The 17584-nt window shown below is 41.0% G+C and overlaps 2 protein-coding genes across 2 annotated transcripts; one reads left to right on the forward strand and one right to left on the reverse strand.

Annotated features, from left to right (window-relative positions):
• Positions 1–6199: 6199 nt before the first annotated feature.
• On the forward strand, positions 6200–11021 carry sdr39u1 (short chain dehydrogenase/reductase family 39U, member 1). The gene is made up of 6 exons (XM_073491611.1): positions 6200–6473; positions 7378–7484; positions 7657–7739; positions 8147–8268; positions 8969–9121; positions 9361–11021. The coding sequence occupies exons 1-6, from the start codon at positions 6452–6454 to the stop codon at positions 9792–9794; spliced, it is 921 nt and encodes a 306-aa protein (XP_073347712.1). The 5' UTR covers positions 6200–6451; the 3' UTR covers positions 9795–11021.
• Positions 10995–17275, reverse strand: mettl17 (methyltransferase like 17). Its single transcript, XM_073491610.1, has 14 exons — positions 17112–17275; positions 16071–16212; positions 15825–15974; positions 15635–15722; positions 15166–15247; positions 14966–15039; positions 14790–14884; positions 14636–14706; positions 14260–14367; positions 13360–13428; positions 13203–13253; positions 13011–13103; positions 11820–12016; positions 10995–11259 (listed from the first exon to the last, which is right to left on the reverse strand). The coding sequence occupies exons 1-14, from the start codon at positions 17178–17180 to the stop codon at positions 11166–11168; spliced, it is 1383 nt and encodes a 460-aa protein (XP_073347711.1). The 5' UTR covers positions 17181–17275; the 3' UTR covers positions 10995–11165.
• Between the last annotated feature and the right edge of the window lie 309 nt (positions 17276–17584).

Genomic DNA, 17584 nt, shown 5'->3' on the forward strand with positions numbered 1-17584 from the left:
TTTTCGGCAGGCCCTGCCGAAAAGTGACTGCACCCTGTAACTCTGGATTGCAAGGAGTGATATTGACCAAATTCACTGTACATGCACCTGGTTTCCTCTACTATTAATGCTGAAAAGACAGAGAATGTAACCCCTCCCAATCCAGAGTTACAGGGTGCAGTCACTTTTTGGCAGGGCCTGCCGAAAAGTGACTGCACCCTGTAACTCTGGATTGCAAGGAGTGATATTGACCAAATTCACTGTACATGCACCTGGTTTCCTCTACTATTAATGCTGAAAAGACAGAGAATGTAACCCCTCCCTATCCAGAGTTACAGGGTGCAGTCACTTTTCGGCAGGCCCTGCCGCAGTCACTTTTCGGCAGGCCCTGCCGAAAAGTGACTGCACCCTGTAACTCTGGATTGCAAGGAGTGATATTGACCAAATTCACTGTACATGCACCTGGTTTCCTCTACTATTAATGCTGAAAAGACAGAGAATGTAACCCCTCCCAATCCAGAGTTACAGGGTGCAGTCACTTTTTGGCAGGGCCTGCCGAAAAGTGACTGCACCCTGTAACTCTGGATTGCAAGGAGTGATATTGACCAAATTCACTGTACATGCACCTGGTTTCCTCTACTATTAATGCTGAAAAGACAGAGAATGTAACCCCTCCCTATCCAGAGTTACAGGGTGCAGTCACTTTTCGGCAGGCCCTGCCGCAGTCACTTTTCGGCAGGCCCTGCCGAAAAGTGACTGCACCCTGTAACTCTGGATTGCAAGGAGTGATATTGACCAAATTCACTGTACATGCACCTGGTTTCCTCTACTATTAATGCTGAAAAGACAGAGAATGTAACCCCTCCCAATCCAGAGTTACAGGGTGCAGTCCCTTTTTGGCAGGGCCTGCCGAAAGTGACTGCACCCTGTAACTCTGGATTGCAAGGAGTGATATTGACCAAATTCACTGTACATGCACCTGGTTTCCTCTACTATTAATGCTGAAACATCAGGTTACTTTTTTTATCTGCGCCGTTCTTTTTCCGTAGCCTCTTCACTTGGGCTACAGGACTGCACAGTAAAAAAAACATTTCTCTCGGTGCTGCGTCTGCCAGATGACCCGTAGTAGACCTACGCCCACTTCCTCTGAACTGGTGCGCGTTCCCGGAGAAAGAGCAAGCTCAATTTGTGGCAGCGGCACCTAGCTGCGGCATCTCTTGTGGCACCCTGAGATGCCGCAGCTAGGTGCCGCTAGCAGTCGCGGCGGGTGCCACTGTTTGGTGGAGGTGCCACTGCGGGTGCCACTGTTTGGTGGAGGTGCCACGGCGGGTGCCACTGTTTGGTGGAGGTGCCACTACGTGTGCCACTGTTTGGTGGAGGTGCCACTGCGTGTGCCACTGTTTGGTGGAGGTGCCACTGCGTGTGCCACTGTTTGGTGGAGGTGCCACTGCGTGTGCCACTGTTTGGTGGAGGTGCCACTGCGGGTGCCACTGTTTGGTGGAGGTGCCACTGCGGGTGCCACTGTTTAGTGGAGGTGCCACTGCAGGTGCCACTGCGGGTGCCACTGTTTGGTGGAGGTGCCACTGCGGGTGCCACTGTTTAGTGGAGGTGCCACTGCGTGTGCCACTGTTTGGTGGAGGTGCCACTGCGTGTGCCACTGTTTGGTGGAGGTGCCACTGCGGGTGCCACTGTTTGGTGGAGGTGCAACTGCGGGTGCCGCTACCAGTGCCACGGCAGATGCTGCCGTTTTGTTGGGCGGAGGTGTCACTATATGCTATCGGGATTTTACCATTATTTTGCAAGGTTTTCTTGATTAACCACCAACCAGGGACCATCTTAATTTTACCAACACTCAAATTGGTTGGGAGCAAAAATATCCTTGAAAAAATTGCTATAAAAATGTATTTTTCTATTTTGCATAATTCTCTTATTTCCACCTTTCCATTGAAATAGTTTTCATCAACATTTATTGACAAATGCAACCATTCAAGATGGACAGAATAAAAGTAAACAAACATTTTATAACATTTTAAAATTTTAATATGAGATTTGGTTGTGTGTGTGTGTGTGTGTGTGTGTGTGTGTGTGTGTGTGTGTGTGTGTGTGACTAAATTTGATTACCTACCAATGTTTCTCCAGTCATCCAGTGTTTTAATCACTTTTGAGTTTACACATCCACAGGACCAGCGTGTCGTAAGTTGTAGTGACAAATAGGTGGGCAGTCATCACTCTGATTTGACGCTCTGTCGGGTTGCCAGGTGTGAGAGGTCACTTCAAGTATTGCAGCTTCAATCCAAAAGTGGGTTATGTTATTTACATCGTGATGTGGTAGCCTAACTATTTCCCATAATTTGAAAACATCTCTGACAAAGATTAAGTAGGCTAATTTAGTAGGCTACCTTGCCATTCATCATCCTTCTCTCCTGCCGCATCTCTCTCTCAAGCGATAACAAAATAGGAGGTTAAAGAAAAATCTGCATATTTTCCTCTGTAACGCTATTCCAATGGGGTTATGAGTAATTATCGCCTAATATAAAGCCGACTTTCAAAATGTGACCTTTAGAATGACCATTCCCCGCAGTCCCCTTGTGTCATAAAGTGTCATAAACCCTATCATAAGTGTTGCCTCTGTACACTTCCAATTGGCATTTTCGTTCAAGTTGTAATGGATAAAGTAAGGAGGGGGGGGGGGGGGGGGGACATCACCTTTCAAACAACACAAAACAATGTCGCCTGAGTGTTTTAATCACAGATGAGCATTTTATTACCCAAAGTGACAGGAAAAACACAAACATGGCAACCATTTAAGCTACATATTTATTCTTTAAGTGTCATCAAAACATCATTTGATTTTTTTTCTACCTCGTGGATCAGCAGCCATCTGCTGACACGTCTGTAAATGGTTGCCATCTTAAGTCTGAAACCACTTCACATTCATATATAAATGATTTTAAATGCAGTCTTATGTAAGATACTGTATTCAGATGATTTATTGTAACCCAATGGAAAAGTGATGTAGGCCTATGTGGCACAACAGGGCAACGCAAAGCACTTATGCATTAAACCAACTAAAAATATACATAACATGAATCATTAAAATGCAATCAAAAGATTTGGAATAACAGATATGTCATGAAGATTTTGTGCAATATACAATCCTCTCTGAAGATATAAACAATATCAGAGAACACACCAACATCAGCAAAATTGATGCTGGTTGACATGCAACATGCCAATGTCAGGCCTGGACAAGGAAGGAGGACTCGGGAGCAGAATTAGAGCAATACAAGCAGGTTTTTATTAGAGATTTGATTTCTCCACTTAAGCTCTTAAATCAGGTGACAAACAAACAGGCTATGAAACGATATGATCTATAGGCTATGAAAACGGGAAACAAGACTACAATAACTCGAGGCAAAAACGACCCCAAAGAAAAGGACTAATGAAACCAAAAATCAATCTAAACGAGGCGCAGAAAAAGTACAAAGAACTAAACTACTCTGGCACAAACGGCTATAAAAACTTGTAACAAAAAAATCACTCCAATCGGAGGAAAAGAAAAAAGGCTATAAACACAAACTACTCTAGCGACTATCTATAAAAACGAAGGAAACAAAAGAGGCACTCCACCGGAGGCAAACAACAGGCTATGAAATTATCTTGGACTATTCAGAAAAATAATTATCAAACAAAAAAAAATCACTCATTTAAGAGGCAAAAGTCAAGTAATACAAACTCTTAATTCGTGGCTTGGATCTAGGCTGTGGACGAGGGCTGGGGTGTGGGACGAACACAAACACTCTGGCACAAGACAAAGGGGGAACGCAGACTATAAGCACATGAGGGAAATGGGGAGCAGGTGGAAACAATCAGGGATCAGGTGAGACAATCAGACCGGTGACACATGAGGAAGGGCAAGTGACCTGAAACGAGAGGAGAGTTAGGTTTCAAAATAAAACAGGAAGTTACGAGACAAAACCCCAAGACAGGAAAATCAGGAAAAAAGTTAAAAGTCTTTATCTGTTGAGTTGCAAATCAGTGGTTAAAAGCGTCATATGATGTTTCTGTCTTCAGATCCAGACGGATTATACAGTATTGAACAGTTTGAGTCCAAAAACACAGAGGGTGGGTTCCAAGTTGGTCCGATGTATTGACATTGTGAGCAGTATCCTACGTCTCTCTGATGTCTCTTCTGGGGGAAAGTGCATAACTGACAGATATTTAAGATAAACTGTACAGAAAATATACAGTAGCCTATAGTCAGACTAAGTGGAAGCAGTAACGACTTCATATTCCTCTAAAAAAAAAAGAAAGAAAGAAAAAAACAATATGAAGATGGAAAACCTGCAACACAGTCGTATTAGACATCATTTTTAATATAAAGAAAGATAATAGCCTAACCTAAATGTAAGCTATTCATTTTCTTTCTTTCCACAGCATTGCTACATAACATATTATTTATGTAGGTTTTGTTCACGTAATCCTATTTACATGTTCGAAATAAAATCATAAATGGCAATGAAATTAATGAACAAACGGTGATATGAATCAATACGAAATATTGAGAGATTAATCAAGGAAACCTTGCAAAGTAATGAAAAACATGTCATGGAAATGCTACCTGTAGCTAGTCTAATTCAGCTTTGACAATTGTTAACATTCATAAACTAAACCTCGGCATCTCAATAGCAGCCTTCCCAAAGAGCGACATCTGCCTTGGCATCTCCCCCAAACAGCGTCATCAGGCATCTGTGGCAGTTGTAACCCACTCTTGGTAAAGGCTGTGATAATCATACAAGCAAGTACACAGACAACAAAATAAGTTGCAAAGTATAGTTTTAGTCAGTTAAGTTGCAGGTGATAATCCACACACCATGTGTAACAATTGAATGAAAATAAAAATAAACACTTTTTTTGTGGAGAGAATTGAAGATGATTTTGTTTCCCATTATTTCTCTCCTCCACACTTGCTCAAACTGTTATTTAAACATAGTTAAAATTCTGATTGGCCGCTATGTCTTCTAAAGATCTTCAGACGTCAAGTAGACTAGGCTATATCATGTAAAAGACTTAGGTGGAATCATCTAATGCAATGCAAAATAATATATTTAACTAAGCCTACATAAATGGTATACATGAGTTGCTGAGGCTATGAGAAAAAGCTTGGATTAATTATGTTAAGTTGATTGATGGTTTCAAGTAGGCTATAGTACTCCTGCCCTCTATGTGTGCTGAGATTACTGCAGTAGCCCGGAAGCAACCCCACGCTGGAGGTCTGCAGCCAGACCCTCTTGTCTTGCTGCAGCAGCATAAGCAGTGACACCTCCGCCGAACAGTGGCACACGCAGTGGCACCTCCACCAAACAGTGGCACCCGCAGTGGCACCTCCACCAAACAGTGGCACACGCAGTGGCACCTCCACCAAACAGTGGCACCCGCAGTGGCACCTCCACCAAACAGTGGCACACGCAGTGGCACCTCCACCAAACAGTGGCACACGCAGTGGCACCTCCACCAAACAGTGGCACCCGCAGTGGCACCTCCACCAAACAGTGGCACACGCAGTGGCACCTCCACCAAACAGTGGCACCCGCAGTGGCACCTCCACTAAACAGTGGCACCCGCAGTGGCACCTCCACTAAACAGTGGCACCCGCAGTGGCACCTCCACTAAACAGTGGCACACGCAGTGGCACCCGCCGTGGCACCTCCACCAAACAGTGGCACCCGCAGTGGCACCTCCACCAAACAGTGGCACCCGCAGTGGCACCTCCACCAAACAGTGGCACCCGCAGTGGCACCTCCACCAAACAGTGGCACCCGCCGCGACTGCTAGCGGCACCTAGCTGCGGCATCTGAGGGTGCCACAAGAGATGCCGCAGCTAGGTGCCGCTGCCACAAATTGAGCCAGCCCCTGCTGCGTTCCCGTCGGGGGCAGTCGTTTTTCGGCAAGCAGTCTCTTCTCGGCACTACACCGGCTTCTTACAAGATGCTTACTATCATAAATTGTGCGTAAGTTCACCGCTGATGCAAACCGAACATTTCGTACAGCTGCCGCTTCACATTGAAAGCATTTAAGTGGTGAAACACGAGTTGACTTTTATTTTGAAGTGGGATAGTCACCGGAAATGCAATGTGTTCGGTGATTTAGCACCGCTATCGTCCATCAGTAATGAGTCTACAGAACAAACCAACGGACATTTTCGGCATTTGTTGACAGTAGATCACTTTTAAATATGTCGGGGAGTAGTTTTCTGCAGTTTTAAGTAATGATGGAAGAATAAAGAGCTGTTAGATAAAGAGCTGCAAACTACAGCCTGCTGTCAAAGCCTACACGGACACTACGGAACCTCCATTGGTCCAAAAACGCCAGAATCAACTCGCTCAAAGCACTCAGAGCGGTACAGTCACAGGGAAAGTGTGCAACCTGCTGCGACGTTAGCTTATTTAACGCAACATTGGACGGCAATTGAATGACCATGAGAGTTTTGATAGGTACGTACGTTTTTTCGGAATTACATCTTTTCATCGCTCGGAAAGGTCAATGACATAACGTTAGCAGCTAGCTGTTAGCTAATGTTAGCAGTGCAGGCTTGACTTCAGTATGTAACAGTATGTTACGTGTGCATTATGTTCGTACAGTAAATTGTAGTTAAAAGCGTCCCAGCTGTGTGATTTACTCTGGAAACTGTCACTGTGTTTTTAAAGTTATTATCTAAAGCTAAGTTTGTTAAAATAATGCACAGAGTCCTTGTTTTGTAAGCATGTACAGTACGCATGCGCATTGTCACTGCTTCTAGAGTGACAATATGGTCTATGCTGACTGTCTGCGTTCAATAAGCTGTGTTTGCATCTGTCATGATGTAGCACAATTCGTATTATATGTTAGTGAATTTAGGTCAAATACAACCTAAATAGTTTTTTTTCTCTCATCCACATTTAATGGAGCTGATAACCAGAGCTCACCGCATGTATGTGTAGTATGATCTTTGGTTAAAACAGATTTCATAAAACTGGTAACAAAACAAGTAGCGTTCAGGAACCAGTATTGAAGACAAAGTTTCAGTATCGGTACCAGTATTGGATTTTGTTTGTTAAACGATACCCAGCCCCATCCTTGGGATCAAGGTGTATCTTAACCTAGAATCTTACATCATAATGTATTTGTTGATTATGTTTTGTATTTTTATACTAATTCTGCAATGTAACTAAAGTTATAATTAAATGCAATGTAGTAAAAGGTACAATATTTGCCTCTGAATTGTAGTGGAGTACCTCAACATTTGTACTATGTATAATGTTTGAATCAGTGTACTTAGTTGCATTCCAGTCCTGATAACAGATTTCTCTTGGTTCTTCTGTTTTGTATGTGCGTTTTTCTATATTGTATTCCTTGCAGGAGGGGGATCTGGCTTTGTGGGCCGTGAGCTGACTCGCCAGCTCAGACAAAAAGGTCATGAGGTCATGGTGATATCCCGACAGCCTGGTCCAGGGAAGATAACATGGGTATGATGTCAGGTTAATTCATAGTCAAACAGAAAGTCATTTCTCATCTTGGGGAACTCCTAATTTGTCACAGCGATTTTTGATCTCAAATGTTTGCACTGCATGTCACTGTACTAAAAAATCCAGAGTAATTTATACAATCCTGTACTTTTTGTCCTCTGTGATTCTGCAGGGTGAGTTGGAGTCTAGTGGCCTTCCACCGTGTGAGGGTGCTGTCAACTTGGCTGGCGAGAATCTGATGAACCCACTACGATGGTGAGCATCAAGTAAACGGCCACAGCCACACTCTTGGTCCACTAGCTATTACACTAAATGGTCAAAACTTTGGTCTGGGTTTAAGGCTTTTTTATTACCCTGAACCCCATCCAACATCTTTTGGATGCACTGGAATACTTACTACCAGCCAGGCCTCATTGCCCAACATCAGTAGCTGGCTTCTTACAATATTTTGGCTGAATGGAAGCAAATAACTGGAGCAAAGTTACAAGTTACACTGGTGGAAAGGCTTTTCAGAAGTAAAGCAGAATCATGTCTATAGTGCATTTGACCTCTTCAATCAACTAAAAAGGATTTTAACAGGAACCTAATTGCGCAATTTATCTACAAAATTAGTACTGCTGTAGGTACTTTTCCACCTGATTTGTTTTTATTTGTGGTTTCAGGTGGAATGAAAGTTACAAAAAGGATTTGTTCTCCAGCCGAATTGACACTACAAAAACCCTGGCTCAAGCCATTGCTGCTTCCCCCAGTCCTCCTCGCTCCTGGGTCCTGGTATCAGGTGTAGGTAAGTCTCTGCCAAATAATAAACCTTGACATTGCTGTTAGCGGCAAGCCGGACTACACAAACTCAAAGATAACTTAGACAGTAGCTGCTTTTACATGGACCATAACATTCTACTAATAATCAGAACAATAGCCTGATCAGAATAAAAATGCCTCATGTAACCCCCTCAGTCCAAAGAGGCTGATCTGATCCGGCTCAATCTGAAAGAATTTTCAATCAGATCGAGAGGGGTGGTGTAAACCTTTGATAATCTGTTCAATGGGACAATATTTGCGCCTAATAATCATGTAAATGCTTAATCTGATTGGTCCTCTCTGGTTGGTTGTGGTCAAAAGTTTACATACACTTGTAAGGAACACGTATATTGTGGCAGTCGACTCTCATTTTTCTGTGATGGAATGAGTGGAACACATACTACTTTGTCACAAAAAACAATCATGAAGTTTGCTTCAATAATTAATTTATTATAGGTCTTCTGAAAATGTGACCAAATCTGCTGGGTCAAAAATATACATACAGCAACTTGAATGATCAATTTAGGTGATTACAGAAAGTTGTGGCAATCAGATTTGCTTCCATATCCATGTATACTGTTAAGATGAAATCTCTAATTAGAATTATTTCAATCGGATTTAAGAAATATGGTCCTTGTTGATATCTATCGTTATATATTTTTCTTACTTCACTTTTTGACCCTCAGCTTGTTACAAGCCCAGCCTGACTGCTCAGTATACAGAAGACAGTGAATGGACACCATTTGACCTCCTTTCCAAACTTGTGAAAGAGTGGGAGGCCTCTGCACTTCTTCCTGAGAATGTGGCAAAAACCACCAAACAAGTTGTCATCAGGCCTGGTATGTGAAAAGTGTTTTTTATTTCACTATAAGTTACAGTAGCAAACCCTGGCAGTTTAATGCCCAGCAAACATGTATTGTACAGAGATATAACATGTAACAAACAGGCTGGTTTTTATATGTGCACCAAAGTTTAAATAATGTTGAGGATATTTTCACTGGATGGAGCGCTTTTTCACTATTTGAGTCCAAGTTATAACTTGGACTGCTAAACATCCAATCCTCCCTCCCTCCGCCAGGGGCAGTATTGGGCCGCGATGGTGGTGCCATGAAGCAAATGCTGCTCCCATTCTGGCTCGGCCTCGGGGGCACCTTGGGGTCAGGACGTCAGCCGTTTCCCTGGATCCACGTCTCAGACCTGGCAGGAATCATCGCCCACGCTCTGGAGCCCCCTGCTGACACCGACACTCCCTCCCCTTCACCACAGGTTTTCAACGGAGTCGCACCTGCACTGAACACCAACTACGAGTTCACTAAAGAACTGGGCCGGGTCATGAGGAGACCCACCATTTTTCCTGTGCCTGGCTTCGTCATGAATGGCTTAATGGGCTCTGAGAGGGCCATCGTCCTCACGCAGGGCCAGAAAGTCATACCAAAGAGGACTCAAGAGACTGGATTTCAGTATGAGTACCCAGACCTGAACTCAGCACTGAAAGAGATTGTTGGGAGTTAACTGTTGTTGATATAATGTGTGCTGACGTTTCTGTAATTGTGTGTTCATATTTACTGTATTACAAGAATATAAACAAATGTGACAACTCAAATCAATACTTGAACAAGAAATCAGGATGCCAAAAGTGATTCTTTAGATCTGAGGACTGCTTAGGAAGTGCTTTTCACATCACAGAAGATGAGTTTATGAATCAAGTTTTAAAAACTGCAGATTTCTGAGAGTTTGTTCGCACTGTTATTAAAGTAGATCTGAGACATGAAACCTTATACCTGAGACATTGTGGACATAAATACAGGTGTGATGGAATCTGTGCACACATTCAGGGCGTGTTGGGATCTGACTGTTCCAGCTGGATTGCGCAGCATTACGAGTTGGTCAGAGAGACAAACATCAAACAAATGAGATGAAGTTTTGAAATCCTGATCGTGGTAGTCCACTTCTGATTAGTTGATTTAAAAAAAAAAAGTAATTTCTTTTAAAGCAAAAATGTCAAAACATTATCTGGTTCCAGCGTCGTAAATGTGAGGATTTGCTGCTTTTTGTGTTTTGGTTTTGGACTGTTGGTTGGACAAAAGAAACAATTTGAAAACGTAATTTTGAGCTCTGACATATAGTGATGAACATTTCCTCCTTTTTGACAATTTTTAGACATAAACAATTAATTGATTAATTGTGGAAATAATATGCAAATTAATTGATGATGAACATGTTAATTACAGCCCTGTTCAGCAGCATTTTTTCTCTTGTCTTTCACATAAAGGACTTCAATGCTGGGTGTGAACTGCAGTGTGTATAATCTGGGCAGGCTGCAACTAACTATTGTTTTCATTATAGATTAATCTGATGATTATTTTATTGTTTAATTGTTAAGTCTATAAAACACCAGAGAACAGTAATGTCGTATCGCAATTAACTGCATCCTCGGGCCTCAACTTTACTGCTTTCCTATGCAACACATATGAATGATTAATTCCCTCATAATCACATGAATTTGAGGTTTCAGCAAGAAAAAGTAAGTAAGTATAAAGTATAATATATAAAGTAAGTATAAAGATCAGTGGTGCTTTTGGACTTGGTTCTTTCAGTAATTAGATGATACTCAAGTACTGAAACATGCAGGTGGAAATCACATTACTGTCCAAATACAAACATGGTTGTTACAAGAAATGGATTATGATTTGTTGAAAGTGGTACACAATAAAGCTGGGTAAAGTACTTTTTATTGAAGTAATCTGAGGTTGAGTCAATATTTGAACAGTTCCAGTAAAGAAACAAAAATCTTCTGTTGAAGCCGATGAGTCCTTGTATGGCAGTGTCCGTTGTTTCAAAATTCTAAAGAATGAGTCTGTTTGCTCTGTTTCCGTTGACTCATCACTCTGAATCAGTCTGGACGTCATCATCGACTTTTGGAATGATTGGCACTTGATCTCCCCAGTCGCTGCTCCGAGCACAGCGGTACACATCTCTGATCAAAGGAAATTAAACACAACTTTCAGTCAAATGAATTAAAAAATCAAGCCAGTAAAGAAGCATATCGCAAACATGACCACAAAGGTTTGGTATCAATACTATTTTTGGCTACAGTGTAAGAAATAAAAATAAATCAAAAATAAAATAAGTCTATCAAAAGCTGGTAATTAATGTCTGATTGATTTATTGTCTTGTTAAATTACTCTTTGATCAGATAACTCAAAATTTAGACAATTTAAGATTATTTTAGTTCTTTTTACATTCAATGTTCAGCGTCTTTAGCAGACTTTGATACATTTTCTCAGATGGTGCCTTGCGTCATTTGATTGATATCAACACTTCATGATGAATTACAAACTTTAAGAGAAAGGGTAAAAGTGGTACTGAAAAGAGGCAGTGTAGTATTTCTTGATGAAGTCACATCCATAATTACTAGAGGAATTATTGACAGGTAGTTACTTTAGGTAAGGGACAGTACAAAAAATATGTAATCCCAATTAGAAGTGGTAAACTGATGTCACTGCGGCCTGGTTCTGTGTGATGCAGGGCCTTTACCTGCTGTGTTTTCGTGCCGTCACCACCAGATGTTGTAGTTGTCCATCTGGGCAGCACAGTCGACAGTGGACGTGTCTTGTTCTGCGCTGCACCGGTGCGATCAGCCTGGCCCAGTCCACACCTTCCGTTTCTGCCTCTGCTGGCCCTGTCCGAGTCAGAATCAGGTAGCTGAACTTCTCTATCGCCTGATCACTGTGCTGAAATTAAACAAAAAAACAAGTGAGCGAAATCTAAAAAAGTACCTGTAAATAGTGAGTTTTACACAGGAACGTCAGTGTAAGTGTTGGTACCGTAGCTGTGCAAACAAAGACAGTAGCTCCACCTACAGGTGCTTTACATCAAGTGTCTTCAAAGTCTCATGCTGGGGACGCCCCCTCGAAAATCATTGATAGTGCAAAATGAAATAATATTATTGGGACTTCTTTTATTTTTCTTTGTCTTACATCTATTCCAGGGATAAATTCTCTAAGTTTTGAAACTTAAATTCCTATAAAACTTTGAGGGATAGTACATAATGTTGCATTGTTTGATGCTGTGGGCTGCAACCTGAGCCCCGGCCGGTATACTTTGCCTGGTTACGTTTTGGCAAATGGCAGAATTTAAAATATGCTGGTAGGACTTTAGCAGGTCCTAGCAGGTCCTATCTGCAGTGTGGTCATGTAAATGCAGACAACTTTAACTGGATGACTTTGACACTGAAGAAAACTTAAAAATGTGATGATTCTCAGGCAAGTTCTGCAGTTGTAAGGATGAGAGTTTTCTGTGATTTCTAAGCGGATTTATGGGAATTAACTTGTGATGGACATGAAATATAAAGTGTAAGTAACAATCTAAAAATCTCTAAAACAGTACGTATGTATATTATGTCTGTGTGATCAGATAAGATTGAGTTATGACTAAAATCTTTATTGTTTGTTTCTTCTGACTTGACTTTTTAAAATCTACATTAATCTGATAATACTTCTAACAATATATATGTCATATGTGAATTACTGACAGGGTATGAAACACCTGTCATATACCAAATTCTGGTAAAGTCTGCCAATAAGCTTATGAAGTTCTGAATGGTAGCTTTTGATGCCATTTCTCAGACATTGCATTACATGCTCTCCTGCCTTTTGACTGATACCTACACTTCAAGCTGTAAACTTTATGCTGTAGACATAGAGTTAGTCTAGACTTTGATCTTACCCTGGGCAGAGGCAGAGGTTTGTACTGCTGCTGGAAGTTGCAAGGTGTGATGTGCTCAACGGCCAGTTTAGGACACATCGCTTCATGAGGACACTGGAAAAACAAAACAAGAAAGAGAGGATTGTGAAGACTGTGACACTGCTGGCTGAACGCACGGCAGTTTATTTTTAACCAGCTGGGATTTTAACATACCGGAGCAAACACGGATGCCGGTCTGGTGTCATGTAGGGTCTGCTCCTGTTTCTGAGAAAAGAAGACAGGAAGTCATCAGTCTGCTTCCACTAACTGTGTAGAATAATTCACACAACAGCACCCAAGGGAGATTTTAATGTGCTATGTTTAAAAATACCTTTAATAAAGTGTCTCTGGCCTCCATAAGCATCTGATGGCCCTCTCTGGTCCCGTTTTCCACCAGAACCTAAACCAAGAAATAGAGAAAACATGATCAGATGTCATTAAATGAGACGTGACTTCGAGGGGCCAGAAAAGACAAATTGCAATTTATACTCAAATTGTCTCATATCTAGTATTACTAAAAGTTCAAACACAGAAAATCAACAGTAAAGTGCACATCATCTTTAAGTAGGTTTGTCACAACTTTTGTTTGATGTTTTCCCAGAAATATTTACGAAAAATGATATTATTGTCATTTTAAGACTATTTTACGCCGCTGATATAATGATAAAAAAAATAATATTATAATGCAAGTAAACCCTTTTAAAGACAATGTAAAAATTGAGCTGCAATGATTAGCTGATTATTTGAATGGTTGATCGAAAGAACATTAGTTGGCAACTATTTTTCTGATTGATTAGTCGTTTCTGTCATTTTTCAAGCAAAATATCAAACATTTGCTGGTTCCAGCTTCTCAAAGGATAAGCTGCTTTTCGTCATCATTTATGACAGTAAATGAAGAGTCTTTGTGTTTCGGTCTGTTGGTTGGATAGAAAAAGCAATCCGAAGATGACACGTTGGACTAATGAAAATAACCGTTAGTTGCAGCCCTAATGTGAACAAATATTATAATATCTTAAATGAATCTGAAAAATTACACACAACCAAAATAATAAATACAATGGATTCTCAGGCTCTATTAAAAAAAAGGCATGAAAACACAGCAGGCAATTTCCGCAAAAATGACAGAGGTCAAGGACATATAGATAACAAGCTGATAAGATATGTAAGATGATAATGCTGTTATCATGACAGGCCTATCAGTAGGTGAAGTTTTGTCATTATTCAAACCAACCAGATATGAGCTTGTCTTTCTCCACAGAGTGAGCACTACGTCTTCTCGCTCCTTCACACTGGGAATTTCTGACAGGGTGAAAGCTGCGACCACCAAGTCAAACTGCACCTGTAAGGAGAAACACAGGACAGACAGGGCTGCTTATCTTTGATATGTGTGGGAATAAATACAATTAATAAATCCATAAATCCAAAAATGTTCCAAACTCAGAAATATATGTAAAAGAGGGAATCCGAATGATGCTCTTGATTTAACATGGTGCTTACTGTGGTGTTAATATACTTAATTTCCTAGAAAAGACAGCTGTGTGAGGGGCAGTTGTACTGAATACAGACTGTGTTTTTCTGCTGCTGAAATGAAATTAAGGGGGTTTTACCTTTGGAGAGACGGGGAGGAACTGTCTGAAATAGACTTGTTTGATGTGAGGTTCAGCCTGCTCATCATCACCTGCTCAAAAAAACAACAACACTTAGATGATCACGTATTTGACAAAATCCCAAATAAACTGTAAGAAATGTTTGAGTGAGCACCTTTGAGAAGTCGCTCTGCGAGGATGTTCATCGGCCCAGAGCTGTCCACACACACCATCTCCTTTAAAGTGTCGCCCCAGCATGAGTGTGATGCCCTGTGGGAGAAAAACTCAAATCATAGTCTCGTAATTTACATGAAAACTCTATTTATGTTACACTAGTGTTTTTACACTCACCAGACAACTGTTCCCAGCCCTGAACCAAAGTCCAGGAGAGACTGAGGAGCAAAAGAGGGATCCCTCTTCTTTATCTGAAATGATAAAAAAAATAGGACATTTCTTTTGTAATTTTCCTTACTTTACTACAATTATATACAAGTAAAAAAACATGTTTTTTGAGATGTCAAAGGCTACGATCTCCACCACTTGTTCTTTACCTCATTCATAGCTCTCCTCACTGCTGCATAGCCTCCAGCCATCCGAGCCGCCATGTACACCACACCTAACTCTTCATCGTACCTGAAACACAAAGACTGAGCTGTAAACAAACTGATCTACGTCTCAAAATCAAGCAGGAGAAATCAGCAGTTACAAGCTCCAACATGTAGCTACATATAGAAGAATTCACAAAACCCTGTAGCTCCACTTCTGACTTTGTTCAGACTTTTTGTCACTGAAATGATGAGTCTGAATATTATATAAAGCTAGTGTCACAATGAAAACTGTAAATGAGTTGCCATTTACCATACGTCTATAAAAAAGGTATAAAAAGTCAAATGTATCTCGTCTTACTTTGGGTAAAAAATGCTCTTTATTTTATCCATAAGAAAGTAGTTAAATGAACTGAGATAGTAAAATGAATTGATAGTATCATTATCTAAAATATTAGATAAATGCAATTGTTACTTCATGGGAGTCCAGTGATATGTGGTTCTTCTCAGCTCTGAAAACACTTTTTTCCTGATGCGGTCCGCCAGTACTTGTTCATCTATGTCTGCAATAAGAAACGCATTTACTTTTCTCCAGCTGCTTCATCACATAATCTCTTTGCAGTCACTGCACAGCCACTGTACTTTTCGATTTGTGTGTCACCCACCTCCTCTCTTCTCCATTGCTTTCTCCCAGAGTTCCTTCTCCAGGCTCACAGCTTTCTTCCTCAGAGTCGAATTTTCAACTGCTCGTTTTCTGCTCCACAAGAAGTTTGTGAGGCTTTGAGCACGGTCAGTTAGCCTATTCACCTGAGCTCCTACAGGTGGAGAGATTGAAAAGTTACTTTGCATTTTTACTGATATCAGGACCAGTGATGATACCAACTGACTGCCACATTATTAACTTAACCCACCGTGAATAATCGACCGGGCAGCCACCTGGAGTTCTTCAGGTAGGCGCACAGTTTTCAGGTTGGTCACACCTTGGTGCTTCCTGTGTACTTGTCCTTTTAGGAAATTTGCCTGGGGCTGTGTGTGTGCAGCTGCACTCATTCCCTGAGGATGAAATATAAAACAAATGTCTCTTTAAGCTCTAGTAAGTTAGTAACCAGTAACCAACCGCCATCTGCTCTAAGAATAAAGTAAAATAATACACAGACAAGAAAATACTAGAGCCCAACCAATATGCAGTTTTTTGGGGGTTGATAAGGATACAAATAGTAATGAGTAAACAATTCCAATATTGATATATTGGGCGATATACACAATGCCTTTGCAGTGAAAATGTGATTATCAAACCAAAATATATTTCATAGAGGCACGATCTTTTACAGTTCATCAATAAACGTCACTCAAAATAAATCACCCCAAACATCGTTTTTGGCATTGTGTTCTTTAAAACCAAACAGTTTTCATATTGGCCGATATCGACAACATATACAAAGATCCCAATATACATCTGTGATGGTCCAATAACGATCAACCGACATATTAGTTTGGCTCTAAAAATATACAATTAAATGGTTTGAGAGTCAAGATTTTGGTATTTCATTTTAGTCTGTAGTCCACCTAAGCATATTTCTGATTTTTTTCATGATTGATGACCGTGATTAGATGATTTTATCTGTATTACCCACCTTTACAATCACAAACTGTATAAAGACCATAAACCAGAAAACCAGAAGAAGTGCTTCAGAGGCTTCCTTGTTTTATTAGATAGTTTGTTGTAGAGTGACTGAAGGACTGGCTATAGCACTGTTACAAAACTTGCGACATTTTAAACAATATCACATTTCTTCTCATGTTTTAATTAATATGAAATATTACTCTTATAGAAACTCCGCTGTAAACAGAGCTAAACTGTAGTATATTGATCACTTTGCTGTCTATACAGCTTGTCTGTCTGACCTCCATGGGAAAGATGCTGCGTTCAATGACACTTAACCTGCACTCACCCTGTACATCATCCTCACGACAAACGCCTTCTGACAGAGGACACAAGCGCCATAGCTCCGTAAGGCCATATCTTCGGAGTGAACGGTGACCTTTTGTTTTTAAATAGCTGTAATTTTAGCTTTAACTTTCATCAGCGCCTTGTTGAGCACGGAGGCACGTTAGGATTTTCCTACCATTCCCTCAACAAAATAATTCCGACCATCGGTTGGGGCGGAACCTTTGGTCCTGTTCTTTTCGTTCCATGCGTGCTCGCTCTGCCCTTGTTCCCGGGTACAGACCAGCAACATCTCCGATAAATGGCTTACTTCTCGGAAATGTTATTTTTGGCATAGTATCGACATAATTACGCACAAATACACAATATTATAAATACTGTCGTCTCAGGGTTATGCCAAAGCCGTTGCCATGGTAACGGCGAATGAATCCACACGCTTTTTGACGAAGGTGTAGAGAGCGCATGCGTGAGCGCACC

The sequence above is a fragment of the Pagrus major genome, chromosome 21 (assembly GCF_040436345.1).
Source record: "Pagrus major chromosome 21, Pma_NU_1.0".
In the NCBI taxonomy this organism is placed as follows: domain Eukaryota; kingdom Metazoa; phylum Chordata; class Actinopteri; order Spariformes; family Sparidae; genus Pagrus; species Pagrus major.

Bases quoted from the DNA above. Each gene is read 5' to 3' on its own strand.
- mettl17 (XM_073491610.1), bottom strand. From the start codon at position 17,180: ATGGCCTTACGGAGCTATGGCGCTTGTGTCCTCTGTCAGAAGGCGTTT. The intron at 14,707-14,789 runs GTGCTCACTCAA...TTTTTTGAGCAG, and splicing joins CGCAGAGCGACTTCTCAAAG to GTGATGATGAGCAGGCTGAA. The intron at 14,368-14,635 runs GTAAAACCCCCT...TTCTCCTTACAG, and splicing joins TCCTCCCCGTCTCTCCAAAG to GTGCAGTTTGACTTGGTGGT.
- sdr39u1 (XM_073491611.1), top strand. From the start codon at position 6,452: ATGACCATGAGAGTTTTGATAG. The intron at 6,474-7,377 runs GTACGTACGTTT...TATTCCTTGCAG, and splicing joins GACCATGAGAGTTTTGATAG to GAGGGGGATCTGGCTTTGTG. The intron at 7,485-7,656 runs GTATGATGTCAG...GTGATTCTGCAG, and splicing joins GTCCAGGGAAGATAACATGG to GGTGAGTTGGAGTCTAGTGG.